The sequence below is a fragment of the Quercus lobata genome, chromosome 5 (assembly GCF_001633185.2).
Source record: "Quercus lobata isolate SW786 chromosome 5, ValleyOak3.0 Primary Assembly, whole genome shotgun sequence".
NCBI lineage: Eukaryota > Viridiplantae > Streptophyta > Magnoliopsida > Fagales > Fagaceae > Quercus > Quercus lobata.
This window is the reverse complement of record NC_044908.1, coordinates 80,887,340-80,905,259: the sequence shown is the minus strand read 5'-3', so window position 1 is coordinate 80,905,259 and position 17,920 is coordinate 80,887,340. Positions and strand designations below refer to the sequence as shown.

Genomic DNA, 17,920 nt, shown 5'->3' with positions numbered 1-17,920 from the left:
ACATGAATATGAAGTAAGAAGTTGTTGTAGAGATTTCTAATTCTTGAAAACCCTTCTCATAATTGACAAACCAATCCTAGCCACCCATAACCCCAAAGTGGTCACATTGTCAGTAACCCACAAAAAAACATATCATCCACAAACTTTAGAAATCCAATGGAAAAACTAAAGTTGGGGGAAAAGAAAAAATAAGAAGGGAAAGAACAAACCTCAAAGGAACTTTCCAAATCTGATACCACTTTGGCGACTTTTGCAGAGGTGGAGAGAGCAACTGTAAATTTATAGTGCTAAAAATAATAGAGTTAATTACAAGAGTGGCAATTGAAGGCTTTGAATTTCAAAAGAGTGAAACGGTTTTGAAGGGGAAAATGAAGAGTCGATAATTGGAAGAAGGATAAGTTAATGGTGAGTTGGATTTAATAAGTTAAAGAATGTGTAAGCTTGTTCATGGTGAGTTGGATTTAATGAGTTAGAGAATGTGTAAAGTTGCACTATTTATTTATATATTAATATTATTTAAAAAATGAAAAAAAAAGATGACATGGTCGATGATGTGGCTCAATTGAAGCGTAGTAACAATAAATGTTATGCTTTAACTTTTAGATATATATATATATATATATATATTTATATTTTTACAGATATAATTGTGTTTAGTTACTTTTGTATGGAAATTTGTGTATAAGTCAAGGCATATATAGTGGTATACTTCATGGTTCATGTAGGAGAAATAGGGGTGTCCAAACAAAACCGAGACCTGACCTACCGCAAAAACTGTCCAATCTGGCTTGAGAACCGGCCGACCCGACGTTAGTGACGAGTTGGCAGCAGGTCTCTACTCCTTGAAGTCGAAAACAACGGGCCAGTTGGTAGGTTTGAGGCTGAGAAACCAATTTTCAACCGACCCGACCGTATCTCAAAGCCATGCGATTTTCTTTCCGATTTGTCGAGAAAACAAGATCCAATCTGTCCAATCTGCCCCTGATCTCTTCAAGATTTGCCGAGATCTCATCGAGATTCGGCTAGATCGGCCTGATCTCTTCGAGATCTGTTGAGATCTTGTCAAGATTCAATTAAGTCTCGCTAGATTTGGCGACTTTTGTAGAGGTGGAGAGAGCAACTGTAAATTTATAGTGCTAAAAATAATAGAGTTAATTACAAGAGTGGCAATTGAAGGCTTTGAATTTCAAAAGAGTGAAACGGTTTTGAAGGGGAAAATGAAGAGTCGATAATTGGAAGAAGGATAAGTTAATGGTGAGTTGGATTTAATAAGTTAAAGAATGTGTAAGCTTGTTCATGGTGAGTTGGATTTAATGAGTTAGAGAATGTGTAAAGTTGCACTATTTATTTATATATTAATATTATTTAAAAAATGAAAAAAAAAGATGACATGGTCGATGATGTGGCTCAATTGAAGCGTAGTAACAATAAATGTTATGCTTTAACTTTTAGATATATATATATATATATATATATTTATATTTTTACAGATATAATTGTGTTTAGTTACTTTTGTATGGAAATTTGTGTATAAGTCAAGGCATATATAGTGGTATACTTCATGGTTCATGTAGGAGAAATAGGGGTGTCCAAACAAAACCGAGACCTGACCTACCCGCAAAAACTGTCCAATCTGGCTTGAGAACCGGCCGACCCGACGTTAGTGACGAGTTGGCAGCAGGTCTCTACTCCTTGAAGTCGAAAACAACGGGCCAGTTGGTAGGTTTGAGGCTGAGAAACCAATTTTCAACCGACCCGACCGTATCTCAAAGCCATGCGATTTTCTTTCCGATCTGTCGAGAAAACAAGATCCAATCTGTCCAATCTGCCCCTGATCTCTTCAAGATTTGCCGAGATCTCATCGAGATTCGGCTAGATCGGCCTGATCTCTTCGAGATCTGTTGAGATCTTGTCAAGATTCAATTAAGTCTCGCTAGATTTGGCGACTTTTGCAGAGGTGGAGAGAGCAACTGTAAATTTATAGTGCTAAAAATAATAGAGTTAATTACAAGAGTGGCAATTGAAGGCTTTGAATTTCAAAAGAGTGAAACGGTTTTGAAGGGGAAAATGAAGAGTCGATAATTGGAAGAAGGATAAGTTAATGGTGAGTTGGATTTAATAAGTTAAAGAATGTGTAAGCTTGTTCATGGTGAGTTGGATTTAATGAGTTAGAGAATGTGTAAAGTTGCACTATTTATTTATATATTAATATTATTTAAAAAATGAAAAAAAAGGTGACATGGTCGATGATGTGGCTCAATTGAAGCGTAGTAACAATAAATGTTATGCTTTAACTTTTAGATATATATATATATATATATATTTATTTATTTATATTTTTACAGATATAATTGTGTTTAGTTACTTTTGTATGGAAATTTGTGTATAAGTCAAGGCATATATAGTGGTATACTTCATGGTTCATGTAGGAGAAATAGGGGTGTCCAAACAAAACCGAGACCTGACCTACCCGCAAAAACTGTCCAATCTGGCTTGAGAACCGGCCGACCCGACGTTAGTGACGAGTTGGCAGCAGGTCTCTACTCCTTGAAGTCGAAAACAACGGGCCAGTTGGTAGGTTTGAGGCTGAGAAACCAATTTTCAACCGACCCGACCGTATCTCAAAGCCATGCGATTTTCTTTCCGATCTGTCGAGAAAACAAGATCCAATCTGTCTAATCTGCCCCTGATCTCTTCAAGATTTGCCGAGATCTCATCGAGATTCGGCTAGATCGGCCTGATCTCTTCGAGATCTGTTGAGATCTTGTCAAGATTCAATTAAGTCTCGCTAGATTTGGCGACTTTTGGAAAAATCTAGCAGATTTTCTCACAACTTGAAACTGACCGAGGATCGATCTATACCCGATGAAAATCTGACCACTTGAACTGACTCCGTTCACTGGTTGGCGGCGGGTCTAAGCATGAGAAACCCGAAGTGATCGGGTCGATACCAAGTTGGGCACAAACTTGACTCGGAACGACCCGTGGACAGCCCTGAGGAGAAAGATGAGGTCCATACATATATCCCTCTTATATGGCTTTTCACCTTTTTTTTTTAAGATGCCAACCAGAGTGATCCTATAGATGGTAGCTATATGTGAATTGATATTCTTATTCCTTAAGAGGGTCTATAGACTATAGTTATTTGGGATATTTATGATTTGTGTATAGTTGGATAAATATTGGCAGTGTGTTTTTTCTCAACAAAAAAGAAAAAAAGAAAGAAAAGAAAAAAAAAAAAAAGAGTGGTTGTGTGTAAGACAAGCATATAAGATACTTGGGAAAAAAATGGACTTTTTTTACCCCTATATAAATATATATATATATATATATAGTTATTTATTTATCTAATTGGGTTTAAAGTCAATAGATAAGGTCATTTTCTTTATAGGGGAGTAACAGGAAGTATGGCTATAGATGAATACAAATCCTGTGACGGTAGTAGATATAATAGAATAGAGGAAAAAAAAATACATATAACCAACCCTAACAAACCTGCTGAGGATCCATGGCCGACCTTAAACTTTTGAACTAAGGCTTTGCTTGTTTGTTTGCTGTTGTTTTTGGGTTCAAGGCCAATAATTTCATCAAGCCTCTACAGTTCGCTTTCGTTATAATTACACAAATAGTTCTACAATCAATTGAGGTGATTCGTTTTATTCGGTGATAGTTATGGACTTCTCGGCTTAAAATTTTCCATGACCTATTAGCCACAACCAATCAAGAGCAACTCCTGCAAATATACCACCTAGAAGACAACACAAGCAAATTACCCAAGGCATTTTGCTCTGGTCCCTACAAAACAAAAAACCAAAGGAAATTTTGTTAGGAGCCTATGGCAAAAGTTAAATGTGCTACATGTTGTGAACAATGATATCAACTGACCTTGTAGCCTTTGGGTGCTACTGTGAAGATACAAACACTGAGATAACCATTGGATAGTCCCAAGAAGGATATGAGCGTAAACATCCATCCTTGGTCACCATATTTTGCTGTGAAGTAGAAAGCCGGGATGAGTAAGAACCGAGAAAGAGTTCCAATCATAAGGCCCTTTCTGGATTCCATCTTTAGGCATTTCAAAAGAGGAATGTATCTTGATAGGAAATCCCAGACACTGTACATTGCAATCAGAACTAGTGGGTACCTGCAAACGTAACGAGTAAAAATTCTATAGGTTAAAAAAAAAAAAAATGATAATTTCATTTAAAAATATATATATTTATAGAACACTTCAAGTTATAAGGCCCCTAAAATAGATTATAACAAAAATAGTGCACAAAAATCACCATTAATAAACTAACTAATCTCACTTTGGGAGAAACGAATACTTACCATGACCCCAACTGCTGCGTTCCAGTATATTCATATAAGAAACCGGGGAAAATTGACAATGTCAGAACATATATCAGGAACAGGTCAATTGCATAATCAATGTTCTCAAAGAATAGTTGTTTATTGCTCAATCTTTCTTGGTGTTTAGCATTCCCTTCTGCCTATGAAAATTTTAAAAGCTTGTTAGTGATTTGAAATCTAATAGTTTCCTTGAAACACCATTGTTTTATGAGAAAAATGGGAGTGTTACAATACTTCTTGGTCTGCTTCCACTTGGATTCCAGCGGCAGCAAGGTCAGCCGATACTGTTTTTGATCCTTCAGATGCTGCCTTTGAGCGGTAGTACTTCACTATTGGCAGTTTAGGGAAGAAAAAGTCATAGAGAATAACACAGAGAAACTCAAATAACGCTGAGATTGCTAGGAATAACACTGCAAATGACAGCCATAAAATAAATTATTGCTGAGGAAAGTTCCTGAAATACATCTAAAACATTGTGGAGTCAAATTTTTTATTGCAGTGTGAGCCTAAAAAGTAGATGCTTGCTAGTCCAGTTTATAAAAATAAACTTTCCTTTGCACTTGTGATCACTATAGCATATGAGAAAAGCGTACTTATATAAACCACAAGAAAAGGACCAACTCCGAATATAAGGGGTTGTTTGGATTAGAGAGTTTTGAGTGATATGATTGTGTTTTCATCACTCATCATCCAAAATTTGTGGGACCCACAGAAAATTTTTTGTTTGGATACCATCATCCATATCTGGTCACCCGGTTTTGGTCATCCAATCACTCAAAAAACTGAGTGATGAAGACCAAAAATGAAAACACAAAATCCTTGTTTTCAAGACTCATCACCCATGACTCAGTGGCACTTTTGTAATAAGCTGTTTCAGTGGGGCCCATTCAACTAGTGACTTGTCCCATCTATCTGACCGTTGGAGCTTCTTCCCTGTTACTCTGCATTTGTCCGAAAATTTTTTCCTAAAAAATTTCCCTCTTCTCACTTCCCTCTCATTTTCACTTCCATCCTCACATCCCAGCAAGGTAGCTCCATGGCACCACAGTCCGTGTTCGAAGACTGAACGAAGCCTGAGAAGATCGTCCGTGTTTGAAGAACAACGCCTCATCGAAGCTCTGAACCAGGCCGGATTCTTCACCGGCGAGTTTAGCTCTCTGTCACCGTGTCCATACTTCTCTCTCCCCTTCCCAGGTGCGACATTATCTCCCAGGTGCAGTAAATCTGTCTCTCTCCCTCTCCATTTTCCATGTCTCTGGTCTGGTTTTGGTTTGGGTTTTTCGTTGGATGTGAAAGGGGTTTTTGATTTATTCTACTGATGTTGGTTGTGGCTTGTGAGACATGTTGATTGAATTCTTCCCATATGGATTTTTAGGGAAAATTTGTATTATCTTACTCTAATACCATAGGTCCAAAACAGAGCATGTAAGTGAAAAAAAAAAAAAAAAAAGGGAAATAATCAGGAGTATTATAGAATGAGCCGTTATTTAGATTAAATGCCACAGCTTGTTTTTTTCAAACTATATTTAGTGTTAAGTGAAATTTTTCTTGAAGATTTTGTGATTGGAAGCCTAGAATGCTATATACATTGTTATTTTTATTAGATGCATTTTATCCAAAAAAAAAACAACGTATGACCATAGCAGACTAGTTTGTACTGATTTAAAGGGCCGGGTAATAAGATAATCAATGTTGCTGCTTACAAGAATTTTATATAGCCTTATGGTGTGTTAATGCTGCCAGATTCAGATAGGGGTGAAAACTAGCCCAAGATTGCTCAGGTGCTTGTTCCATGAAAACACAACCTAACTTAAATTCTAGGATTTAAATAATATGTTACTCAGCTCCACAATTATATAATTCAGTCTCAAAATTTTATAAATCATATTTTTTGTCATTTTTTCTTTTTCTTGCTGGTTACTTAGTACACTGCCTGTGTGCTTTGGTTCCTTATATAATTTCAAATTTTCCTACATGAAGCATTATTTAATTATTAAAGAAGGAAAAAAAATCCCAACCCTGAACCTGCCTCATGAATCCCCTCCATATAATCACATGCTATTGTAGTTTTTTTTTATTTTTAATGGTAATCCCAAACAACTCTATAAATGAATCATTTTAGTGGCCAATTCATAGAACTATGAATATACAAATATTAACATATGCAATTGTGTTGGGAAACTTGTATTAGATGGCACAAGAAACACAGGATGTTGAGGAGAAAAAGTGACCTCCCCACATTGAACATCTTTTCATTGACCTCATGGTCGATGAACAACAAAAGGGGAACATGGAACATGGTGTCTTTAAGGCCAAAGTTTGGTTATCAATTACGAAAACCCTAAATGAGCATACTGGGAAGGATTTCACCCCTAAGCAAGTGAAAGACAAGCACAATAGGCTTAGGCAAAAACAAAGAAAGTGGGGCCAGCTTTTGAGGCATACCGGGTTGGGGTGGGATGAGACAACCCAAACGGTGACGGCTTCTGATGAGGTGTGGGCTAACGTGATTGCGGTATGTTATATTTACTATCCTAATTCTTTGTATATTTGTTTGTAATTTTCTATTTCATATTACCATGATTTTGATGTATATATTGTCATTTCAGGGAGATAATAAGGCAGCTGCATTACGGAAGAAAGGGTGTCCTGATTATGAGAAGCTGAAGCAACTTTTTGCCCCTAATACTGCAACTGGTTCCCTTCAAATTTCCTCAAACACGCCAGTCCCAGATAGTGATGAAGAGCGTGTCCTGGAAGAGGAACTTGCCAATGAGGAACGTGAGGCACATCGTACCCAGTTGGATAATGATGATTGCTACAATCCCAACATGGAGGGCGTAACCCAAGACGATCCCACTGTTGATGAGCAAACCCAACGCGCGGACAAACGTCCCATGCAAGAGCCTAGTACCAAGGGGAAAAAGGTTGCTAAGAAGAATGATAGGGCTAGTGAGATGACCATGGCTCTACAAGAGTACACTGCCTTAGCAAGGGAAAGGTTTTCCAAAAAAAAGGGAAAGTCGTTTGGTAGCTCTGATCATGTTGCACAATCCGCCAGTGGTGGCGATCCTTGCTCACTTGGGAGGGCTTTAGAAGTGCTGAATCAGTATACTGATCTTGATGATGACACCTACCTTAATGTCGCCGAGGCTCTCCAAAAGAAGGAGAAAAGAGTGCTGTTCATGGGCATGCCCGAGCAAAGGAGGAAGAGGTTTATGGAGCGCTACGCTCAGCCGCCGGATAACTAATGGGGATTGCTTTTGAAGCAACTTTTGTTATGTGACACTCTATGTGAATCACTTGGTTTAGTTTTTTTCTTTTTGAGAAAACACTTGGTTTAGTTGTTAAGTATCATTTAAGGACTTTATGTGTGTGTGCTTGGACAATATTCGACGTTTGGTTTTATTTCTCTTTCCTATCAGTTGAACACTTTTATTTAATGTAGTTTTATTGTAATGTTAAAGTGTTGTGAACTATGCTTGTGATTATGGTGTTACTTAAATTAGTGTGTGGGCTTTGTTATGTACTTGGTGTTTTTTTATTGTATTGTATATATATTTTTAATATTTCTTATCTAGTTCATGTTACTTACATTGTAAGGTGAGTTCAGCTAACATTATTGCAATTCTCTTGGTACTTTATATTAATTTGTCCGTTTATATATTTCAATATCTTTGGTTCTAAAACTTTGGTTTTTTCAGGGTATAGGTTAATGGTCTCCCCCAGTGATCCTTTCTGGCAATATGATTTTGATGATGCTTATTTTAACTCCAACGATGATGACATGGACAGTGGTGGTTGTGGTGATGACATGGACACTAGTTTGAGTGATGACGACATGGATATAAGTGATTGTGACGATGACATGACCACTGGTGCAGACACAGACTCGGAGTATGACAGCGAGGAGGAGGAGTTTTGGTTTGTATTTCCACTTATTGGCGAGATGGTGGCATATTTCCAACGGCATTACGACAAGCGCCCACAACGTACTAGCATTTTGAGTGGAAGCGATTATATGGCTGAAGTGAGAGATGGCAATCCTACCAATTGCCATGAGATGTTCCGCATGACACTAGATCTATTCTATCACTTGGTTGAGGAGCTGAAACATTATGGGTACTTGAAGGAAGGGAAGGGGCATGTTGACGTGCAGGAGGCAGTGGCCATATTCTTGTACACCGTTGGGCATAATACTCGGATGCGGCCTGTGGCAGACAGATTTCAGCATTCCACTGAAACTGTGGATCGCAAGTTCCGTAGGGTGTTGCGATCTGTCCACACATGGGGCCAACATTTAATCAAGCCGGATCCGAATGTGGTAGGCCTTCCAAAGCATTTGCGGGGGAACAATAAGTATGACTCTTGGTTTGAGGTAAATAATTTCATAATATCTTCCAAAATGGTTGTACACATTACTATATAATATTTCAACTAATTGGCACTATTCACTGTAGAGAAGCATAGGAGCTATTGACGGAACACATGTTAGTTCTCGGCCTTCAGCGATAAGACTCCAGACTCATAGGAGTCGCAAAAGCACTGTTACAACCAACGTCATGTGTGCATGTGACCATGACATGCAGTTTACATATGTCCATGGTGGTTAGGAGGGAAGCGCCAACGACTCCAGGGTGTTTGAAGAAGCTATTAAAGACCCAAAGCATGGCTTCCCATGGCCACCAGAAGGTATGCGTCTTTAACTTAAATCCTAATGGTTGTGGTTGTGGCTGGTTCATGCAGAACTTTATCAACTCATTTGAGGGTTTTTGACATTTAGAGCATTGGGCTGCTGCACTGGTGTGGCAGTTGGTGCACTAGCTACTGCAACACAGTGCAGTAGCCAGTGCACTAGGCTGCACTGTGTTGCAGCAGCTAGGGCACTGCTGCACTGTGGTTGCCGTAATACTTTTATGATTGTAACCAAAAAGATATGTTATTAGGTGATCATCAATTAACTTGGGTAGTAAAAGGGAAATTGTATTTAACTATATTATAAATGTACATTGTACTTTTCTTATCAATACAACTCTTACTACCTATCAAAAAAAAAAAAAAAGATAGTACAGGATAAATTTGGATATTTGAACAATTGAATTGCACCTCAACTGCAATGTTTAAAGGATGAGCAGCTAGGCTGCATTGGTGTGGCAGCTACTAGCTGCTGCACTGTGTTGCAGCAGCTACTAGCTGCAACACAGTGCAGGTAGCTGCCACACCAGTGCAGCCCGAGCTGCACTGGGTTGCAGCTTGTGCTGTTGCACTGTGTTGCAGCTTGGGCTGCTGCACTGTGTTGCAGCTACTAGCTGCTGCAACACAGTGCAGCAGCTAGTATGGTTGAAAGCCATACTATACAATAATTGTCACCAAAAATTATGCGACTGACTAAACTTGCAAAAAATGAAGTAATACCTCCAAAGTGGTCTCAAGTGAGAGCTTATCTCATGGGCAAGGGAGTAGAAAAACTCCATAATACAGAAAACACACTCCATAATACAGAAAACACACACTATGTTTGTGAAAGAATCCAACTCTGGTGCTATGTGATTGACTTTGAATTTTGGTGCTATGTACTTGTCTTATTATAAATTTGCTATAAGTGAATTCAACAACAGTTTATTTGGATGGTAAAATTTGATGCAGCTTCGGCTTATGGTATGAAAGTTGTCTTATGGTATGAAAGTTGGCTTATGCAGCTTCGGATGGTAAAATTCAACACCAGTGCAGCAGTGCAGCAACCTAAGCTGCTGCACTGCAACACCAGTACAGCTTGGGCTGCACTGGTGCGGCAGCTACTAGCAGCTGCACACATCAGTGCAGCTGCACTGGTTTGTGCAGCAGCTAGTAGCTGCCACACCAGTGCAGCCCAAGCTGCACTGGTGTTGCAGCTGCTGCAGCACAGTGCAGCAGCCTAAGTTGCTGCACTGCAACACCAGTGCAGCTTGGGCTGCTGCTGCACTGGTGCGGCAGCTACTAGCTGCTGCACACACCAGTGCAGCTGCACTGGTGTGTGCAGCAGGTAGTAGCTGCACTGGTGTTGCAGTGCAGCAGCTAGTAGCTGCCACACCAGTCAGCCCAGTCCCAGTCCCAGTAGCTGCACTATGTTGTCAGTATTGTATTTAGCCAATCTTTCAATAGTAAGATGAAAGGATGAGATATTGAAGAATATAGTTCCTTTGCTTAGAATATAGTTGCTTTGCTTAGATTATTTTACTGATTTAATCCCCTTATTATTACTAATTTGGATATACTACTCTTGTAGGTTCCTATTACTTGGTTGATTCGGGGTATCCCATTGGTGCATCGTTCCTTCCACCACATAAGGCCACCCGATATCATGCTCAAGAATTCAGGAGGAGGAGTACTAGGCAACCAAAATCGGGGAAAGAGTTGTTTAATTATAGACACTCTTCATTGCGTATGGTGATTGAGAGGTGTTTTGGAGTCTTGAAGGCTCGTTTTCCCATCTTAAGCAACATGGCGAAGTATAAGCAATATCGTCAGCGTTTAGTTGTTTCTGCGTGTTGTGCGTTACATAATTTCATACGCATCAATAATCGAAGGGATGTCCTGTTTAACACGTGGGAGAACCTTGGTAGGGATGATATGCAAACCGAAAACAATGGGAACTCTCCTGAGTCAAGTGCAAGTGTCGAAAGAAGACATGTGAGGGAGATGTCTATTGCATCGAAGAGAGCAATGGGTGAATTCAGGGATGATATAACTAACCGTATGTGGGAGGAGTACGTGCAACGTCGATGTTAATGGTTGGCATGTCTAAGGATTCACCCTTTTTGTTGGGACTTGTATAGAGCTAATACCCAGTCCCATGACATTTTGTTGGGACTTTTGTATAAGTCTAGGCACCGTGACTAGAAGTCACTTAGCATGACACGTGATGCACCATTTTGGACATTATGATGCATTTTTTTTGTAATTAAGATTAACTGTACACATGCTTACATGTAATGGTTAATGTCAATAATGTATTGACATTTCTGATGTAATTCTTTTTGGTGTCTTTAAAGTAAGTGTATGTACTACCTATTGGTAATGAAAGTACAGGTGGATATGGTTATATATAATACCTTTTCGCAATGCATTTTATATGTAATACCTTTTTGCAATTTTGATTTTTGAAGGACCAATTATTGTGTATCTAATAAGGGTATAGGTGGATAATTATGTTATATCACCTTCTAAAATATATAGGAACTCAAAACAGGGCATGTAATATTTTTATTTATTTATTTATTTTTGTTAGAAAGGGAAATTCATAAAACACTAACACAGCCAAAAGAATTTCAGAACAAAGCCTATTCACAATACAAACTAGTGGCATTAGCCTCCAATGTGAAATGATTGGGACAATATGAGGAGTTTCTCTAAGTTTTTCTTTAAAGGCGATAAAAGTTTTTCTTTAAAGGCTTTATCAAAAAAGTTTTTCTTTAAATGACTAAAATTTTTTTATACTAGTATTTTGTTTGTAATAAGTAATTTATTCTTTTGAAACATATTACAAACCTAACATATATATAGAGTGCACTTTTCTTCTTTTTTTGAGATAAGAACATATTCTTAATTTTTATTTTGTTAAAAAGTGTAGATTTTTTTTTTTTTTTTATAAACACGTAGGTTTTTATTAATAGTACACTTATGATTCTGGTACAGCCAAATACAGCACAACTGAACTTTTGGCACTTTATTCTGCTTGCCTTGTTTTTATTCATATCAATGCTTAAATATACTAACAACACAACTGAATCATAAACAATAGGAATGACAAAAAATAAAGATGCTACCAAAATGTCTACCATTACAAAATAGCAATTATATGTATACGAATCATACAATAACTCTGTCATTTGACACATACAATTGCCAAATCGAACACCTACACTAAAAGGCACTCCCAACATGTACAATACATTTCCAAACAACTAATAAAAATTAAAAAGGTCATGGCAGACACATTTGCCGTAATCCAACATCCCTATTACCAAGTGAAAATATAATGAACACCACAATTGCCAACCATGACATAAGTAGAGCAACTTGATATTTACGTGCTCGCGCATTGGCCATACGAAGGGAAACCTTTGCTTTTTCAGCACTACGCTTTGCTACTCTTTCCCTGTGGAGTAGGTCTGCTATCATTGCACGGGCTTCCATCTCATTGTTTTTTGCCATAGCTGCCTCGGCCTCAAGCCTAGTAAATTTCGCAATGACAATCGATGCTGTTTCAGCTCCACGCCTACATGGGATGCCATCCAACCATTTAAAGGACTTACAATGTTCGTCACTGCCCTGCATATTAAACAAAGCTGGTAAGTACATGAGTTGAGGAGCATTGGATATTTAACCATGAAACAACAATGATAGTAAGCGCGCAGCTGATACTTACAGGCTTCCAATGTCTACAGCCATAAAACCGTCTACCGAAATTATGGAGCTGCAAAGATGTCCGCAACACGCACTGATTCATGTCACACACATGCCCCCTATAGTTGGAGTTATAGCTACTGGCACTTCCCTCCGACATTGTGGTGAATCGTCTAGCCCTACAAGGCATATTCACTGTCATTCAACACATAGCCAACCATGTACTAAAACTTTTCATCAACATGTATGCAGTAAGAGATGACAGTAATGCAGATTTTATATCCTATTTTGGTCAATGACACTAGTGCAGATTGTAGTCCTGCTATAGTTTTATTTTTACAAAACATAGCATTGTAACAGTGCAGAACACATCAGCAGTTCAGTAAACAATGCAACAGTTTAGAAAAGTCCAGAAGTTAACCATCAAAAGTTTACTACAAGTGGGGATTAGCTTTGTCACACTCACACGGGCTTTAGCATTGAAGTTAGATTTCAGTTGTAACAAACTGTTGTTGAAGTAGTTGTAGTTTGTTATATATTAGTTATTTCATTTTCATTTATCGCATGTGATATTCTTCAAGGGTAAAGTCTCCTCTATAAATGGAAGGTACATTATGTAATTCACAAGTGATGAATATACAGAGGTTGTCATTGTTATTTTCTCTATCTTGCGCTTTCAGTCAGAAGAAGGAAAAAAAAATTTATGGGAAAAGAAGTGCAGTGATCAAGAAAATGGCTTGCAAACTCTAAATTTGTCTGATTATTCTCCCTTAATACTAGATGCAAATGTCATGTTATGTCATTCTTACCATGATGAGTTTATTTTTGATAAAGGAAAATCAGGTTCTAATCTAAATCTTTAGTATTTGGTGCTTAATGAAAGCTGTGAAATTAATTTTAAAGACAAATTAGGTAGGTTGGACAATGAGGTGTAGCGCAGCCTCAAATGACACACGAATTGCTTCTCCCTCGATAATGAGATGGATTGGAGATCGAGTATGGTGAATGGTAGTGTGAGTATAAGAGGCATGTGTAAGTGTAACCTAGCATTAACAATGAAAAGAAAGAAATAATGAGTTTGCAGCTATATATTCAAGTTCCCTCTCTAGACTAGACTATCTCCTTTGTTGTATATAAATAAATAAAAAATAGTTCATTTAATTTTGAAAGCTTGTAGCTAGGTCCAAGCACATCTTAAAGCTCTATTTTGCTCTGTTTTAGGATGAGTGCTACACTTAATAAGATATGAAAATTTAAAGGCATTTCTTCAAATAAAGAGGTACAGTGGTGCCTATAAAGTTACAATATTAATCAAATCCTTTATTGCACATCCAATGCTTCAAATCAACTCCAATTAGGTACATGAATTCGGGTAAGTAAAGAGTTCATATAACAATAAAATTGAATGTTGCAGTTCAAAGAGATAATTGTTTCTCAAAATTTTTTAAAAACAAATGTTCAAAGAGATAAAGAATGCATGTCAGATATATGTCTAAAATATTATATACTAACAATCACCATCTTTTACCCAAACAAAACTCTCTGACCTCAACAGACCCATGGATTATAGTCGAAACAGAGGGAAATCACCCATCGTAATAACCAAAAGACAGAGGTCTCAAAAGACAGAGGTCTTACAATCTTCATATTAAAAAAAACCTAACATAAAAATGTTCAAATCCAAGTAGAGTATTCACAGCATTTGATTGTTCAAATCCAATTTACAAGATCTGCAGTAAAATATTTATCAAATATAAAGGCAAAATCATGAGAACGGAGAGAAATTTAGTGCATGTACCAACAGAGGGCTCACGAGTTTCTCTTCAGCAGACCCACAGTGCCACGATGAGTTTACAAGTTGAAGGTGAGGAAGATGAGCAACGTTGGATACGGCAAACTCTCATTAAAACAAAAAATAAAGTGAGCTTTTTAAAAAAAAATTATGAAAATAAGGCAAACTCATAGTTAACACTCTTAGCAAAAATAAATAAAAACCCACTACATAAACATAACAAGCACTATCATAATCATAACAATTATAATCAAGATCATAAAAAATAAAAATAAAAATAATAGAAATAAAAATAAAAAGCGACCCAAATTTAAAAAGAAATTTCGAATACTACATGCTACCGCGATTTTTGATCGTGTAAGGCCCACTTTCCGGCGTCCTCCCGAACGGGGTTATGTTCAGAGTTGGGAGTCTGGGATTCCTTCGAGTGGGTTTTCTGGAGTTCGAGCTGAGGGAGGATCTAACGCAGTGGAGGCAGGGAAGTGAGGGGCAACGAGATCCTCAAGCCAGGTCCGAATGCTGAGAGGAACTGGGGTTTTGCGCAAACAGGTTCGAGGTGAGGAAGAAGAGCATCACTCCGATTTGCTATTCTAGGCATTTGCACAGTTCCATTTTGATAATTTTGGGTTTCTGGATGCTGGGGACGTTTTGGGGTGGAAAGGGCGTGGAGAAGAGAGACAGAGAGAGAGAGAGAGAGAGAACGCGGGTAAGCTTATGACCGTTCTGCACAAAGATTTTTAATTGATATTTGTGGGACCCAGTGAGTTGACATAAAGGTGAGTGATGGAGTTTCAAAACTGAGTCAGATATTTCACCCAAACAAGCCACAAATAACGTTATCAGAAATTGGGGTATTTTTGAGTGATAGTGATTAGTGATGAGTGATGAATGATGAGTGATGAAAACTGAGTGATGAGTAATGAGTGTTTATTTTTTTTAAACCAAACAACCCCTAAAACATCAGGCTCCAAGTAATTCAGCACAGCAACTAACAAATATTTGAAATAGAACCTGCAATTTTCTCTATTATTAGAGATTCGATTAGTCTAGGGGCACTATATTTTTCACAACTATTTTGGTCTGTTTTGATTGATGCATAATAATAAAAGTAGTGTAAGTGGTGGACCTTAAAGAAAATGTAGTTTAAAAAATTCACATACTAGCCCCCTTGCGAAGACCATTATCAGATTTCTCAAAGGCGGTTTTTGTGATTACTCTCATAACAGATGTTAGAGTCCCTGAAGCAGCCAAGCCAGCAAGGAAGGACTGCAGAACATAGTAACAGTGTGTATTAAGATAGCAATTAGATAGCCCGAGGGGAAAAAGAAGAAGAAGAAGAGATAGCAGGTTGATAGGCTAGTAACAGAGAGAAAGAACGTCAAAAAACATTGAGCAGAAGAAACCTGAATGAGTTCTGGGTGCATGAAAGATAGGTCTCTAACCATTCCACCTTGAACATTAGCATCTGCTACTCCAAAGGAACCAACAATTGCACATATACCAATATAAGGACCAACTCCTCCTTTCCCAGATGTTGCTAAATCCAACTTTCACAGAAAATGAATGGAAGGTTGAACCAAATTTATTAGAAGCAATGATCAGTGAATTGACATCAAACAAGTGTGAAGTAATTAATCTGATGATGCAATCCACGATTGAGTTGGGCATATCACAAAGTATCACTGTATCAGCATTACTTACAACTATGAGCATCACATTACTTGCAAAGAAGAGAGAGTATCCTATCAAATTCCGCCATCTAGTATTAATCTTTGACTCATTGTAGGCTAGTAATGCCATTGTCAAAAATGCAAATGGTTGATAAACGAGGGTAAGTACCCTTGAAGGGTGGTTTAGCTTCAAAGAAAGAGGAAAACTATATCAGACTAGTAAATCTTGCAAATTTTTCACTTTGTTCTAATATGTAGTAAGATATATAATTTTAACATTTATCTTCTAAGTAACTCAGCAAGTAATTCCCTTTCACCATTCAAGTATGAGAAATTAATGTGGGTTGGTTCCCTTCTGCTATCTTGTGAACATGGAAAGATGCTTCAACTACTATAGACACTAACCAACTAACAAGTATAGCAAATTAGTAATCAAGGAATTTGAACTCTTCCTCATTTTCTTTTTTCTTTTCAGAATTGAAGAATATACTAATCTTACTCATATGCATTGTTATGGCTTGCCTTCCAGAATGGATAAGACAATCTTACTCCTATTCTACTAAGAATTAGGTTCCTACAGCAGACAATTTCAATCCTGTCTTTTCTCTACAAATCATAGCAACTTCAATGAAATTGAAATTGCACCTTGTGCTGCCAAGTGACTTATTTGAATCACAACAAGGTCTTAGACTAGATTTCATATTATTGGGTCACAAAAACGTCAATGATCACTTAAGAAAAGACAAATCTAGCTGTCTACTGATTTTCATTGGTCTTTAAGAAGAAATGGCAAGTAACATAAGTTATAAATAGCTTACTGGGAACAACTTGTAGTAGTAATCTCCTATAGTCAGCATACTGTTCCATGACATAAGGGACCCCAGTCCAAGTATCCAGCAAACTGCCACTGCTTTATATTTTCCCTGCTTATTACAGAATTTTTAAAATATTAGATATATGTTTCAATTGGGTTGAATATATATTTATATATATATACACACATATATCTTCTTCTTAGAGAAATTCAACCAATGTAACAAAGGCTAAGCACAAACCTCAAGTCCTGTTTGAGGCTCACTTTTATCAACAATAGTCATTACTTCCCTATAAAATTAGAAAAACTATGTAAGACATATTTCTCATGTAGTTGGAAATAATTGCAATATAAACGACACTGGAAATGGTCTACGTGAACCACGTTAAAGATACAAATAACAAAAATAAAAAATAAGCTTATTCCATACTGGTTACATAGAAATGAAAGTATGAAACTATATCTAAATAAAATCAATCTGAAAGTTGTATTCTGGCTTGAACCTGGGACTTCTGCCACTGCTAGTGCTAACTAGAGGAACAGAAATGTGGAAAAAGATTGAAAAAAACAATAAGATGAAGTTTTAATAATGGACCCGGCCCATGAATCAAAAGTTGACTTTCTTAACTACACTAAACATAGTATTGAACTTGTCCAGAAGAAAAATATTAAATTAACATTTTGGCTAAATAAAGCTTGGCAAAAACAAAAAATGAAAACTTCTGTTGTAAACTATAAATCGAATAGTAGTTAGAAACCTTATGAAGTGCATTGAGGAAAAGAAATGAGCTTGTAATCACTGAGCGTGGAATTTTAAGAACAAAGGTTCTTTGCCTTTTAGTGAGAGAGACTGGTGGAGTTTGACTTCTTGAAAATTATAAATTAGTTGATGATGCCAGAACCATG

At 37.3% G+C, this 17,920-nt stretch overlaps 1 protein-coding gene across 1 annotated transcript; it reads right to left on the bottom strand.

Annotated features, from left to right (window-relative positions):
* Window positions 1-3,720: 3,720 nt before the first annotated feature.
* LOC115992861 (equilibrative nucleotide transporter 3-like) lies at window positions 3,721-17,072 on the bottom strand. Its single transcript, XM_031117093.1, has 8 exons — window positions 17,019-17,072; window positions 16,232-16,387; window positions 15,934-16,077; window positions 15,691-15,796; window positions 4,588-4,763; window positions 4,333-4,493; window positions 3,886-4,144; window positions 3,721-3,795 (listed from the first exon to the last, which is right to left on the bottom strand). The coding sequence occupies exons 1-8, from the start codon at window positions 17,070-17,072 to the stop codon at window positions 3,721-3,723; spliced, it is 1,131 nt and encodes a 376-aa protein (XP_030972953.1).
* Between the last annotated feature and the right edge of the window lie 848 nt (window positions 17,073-17,920).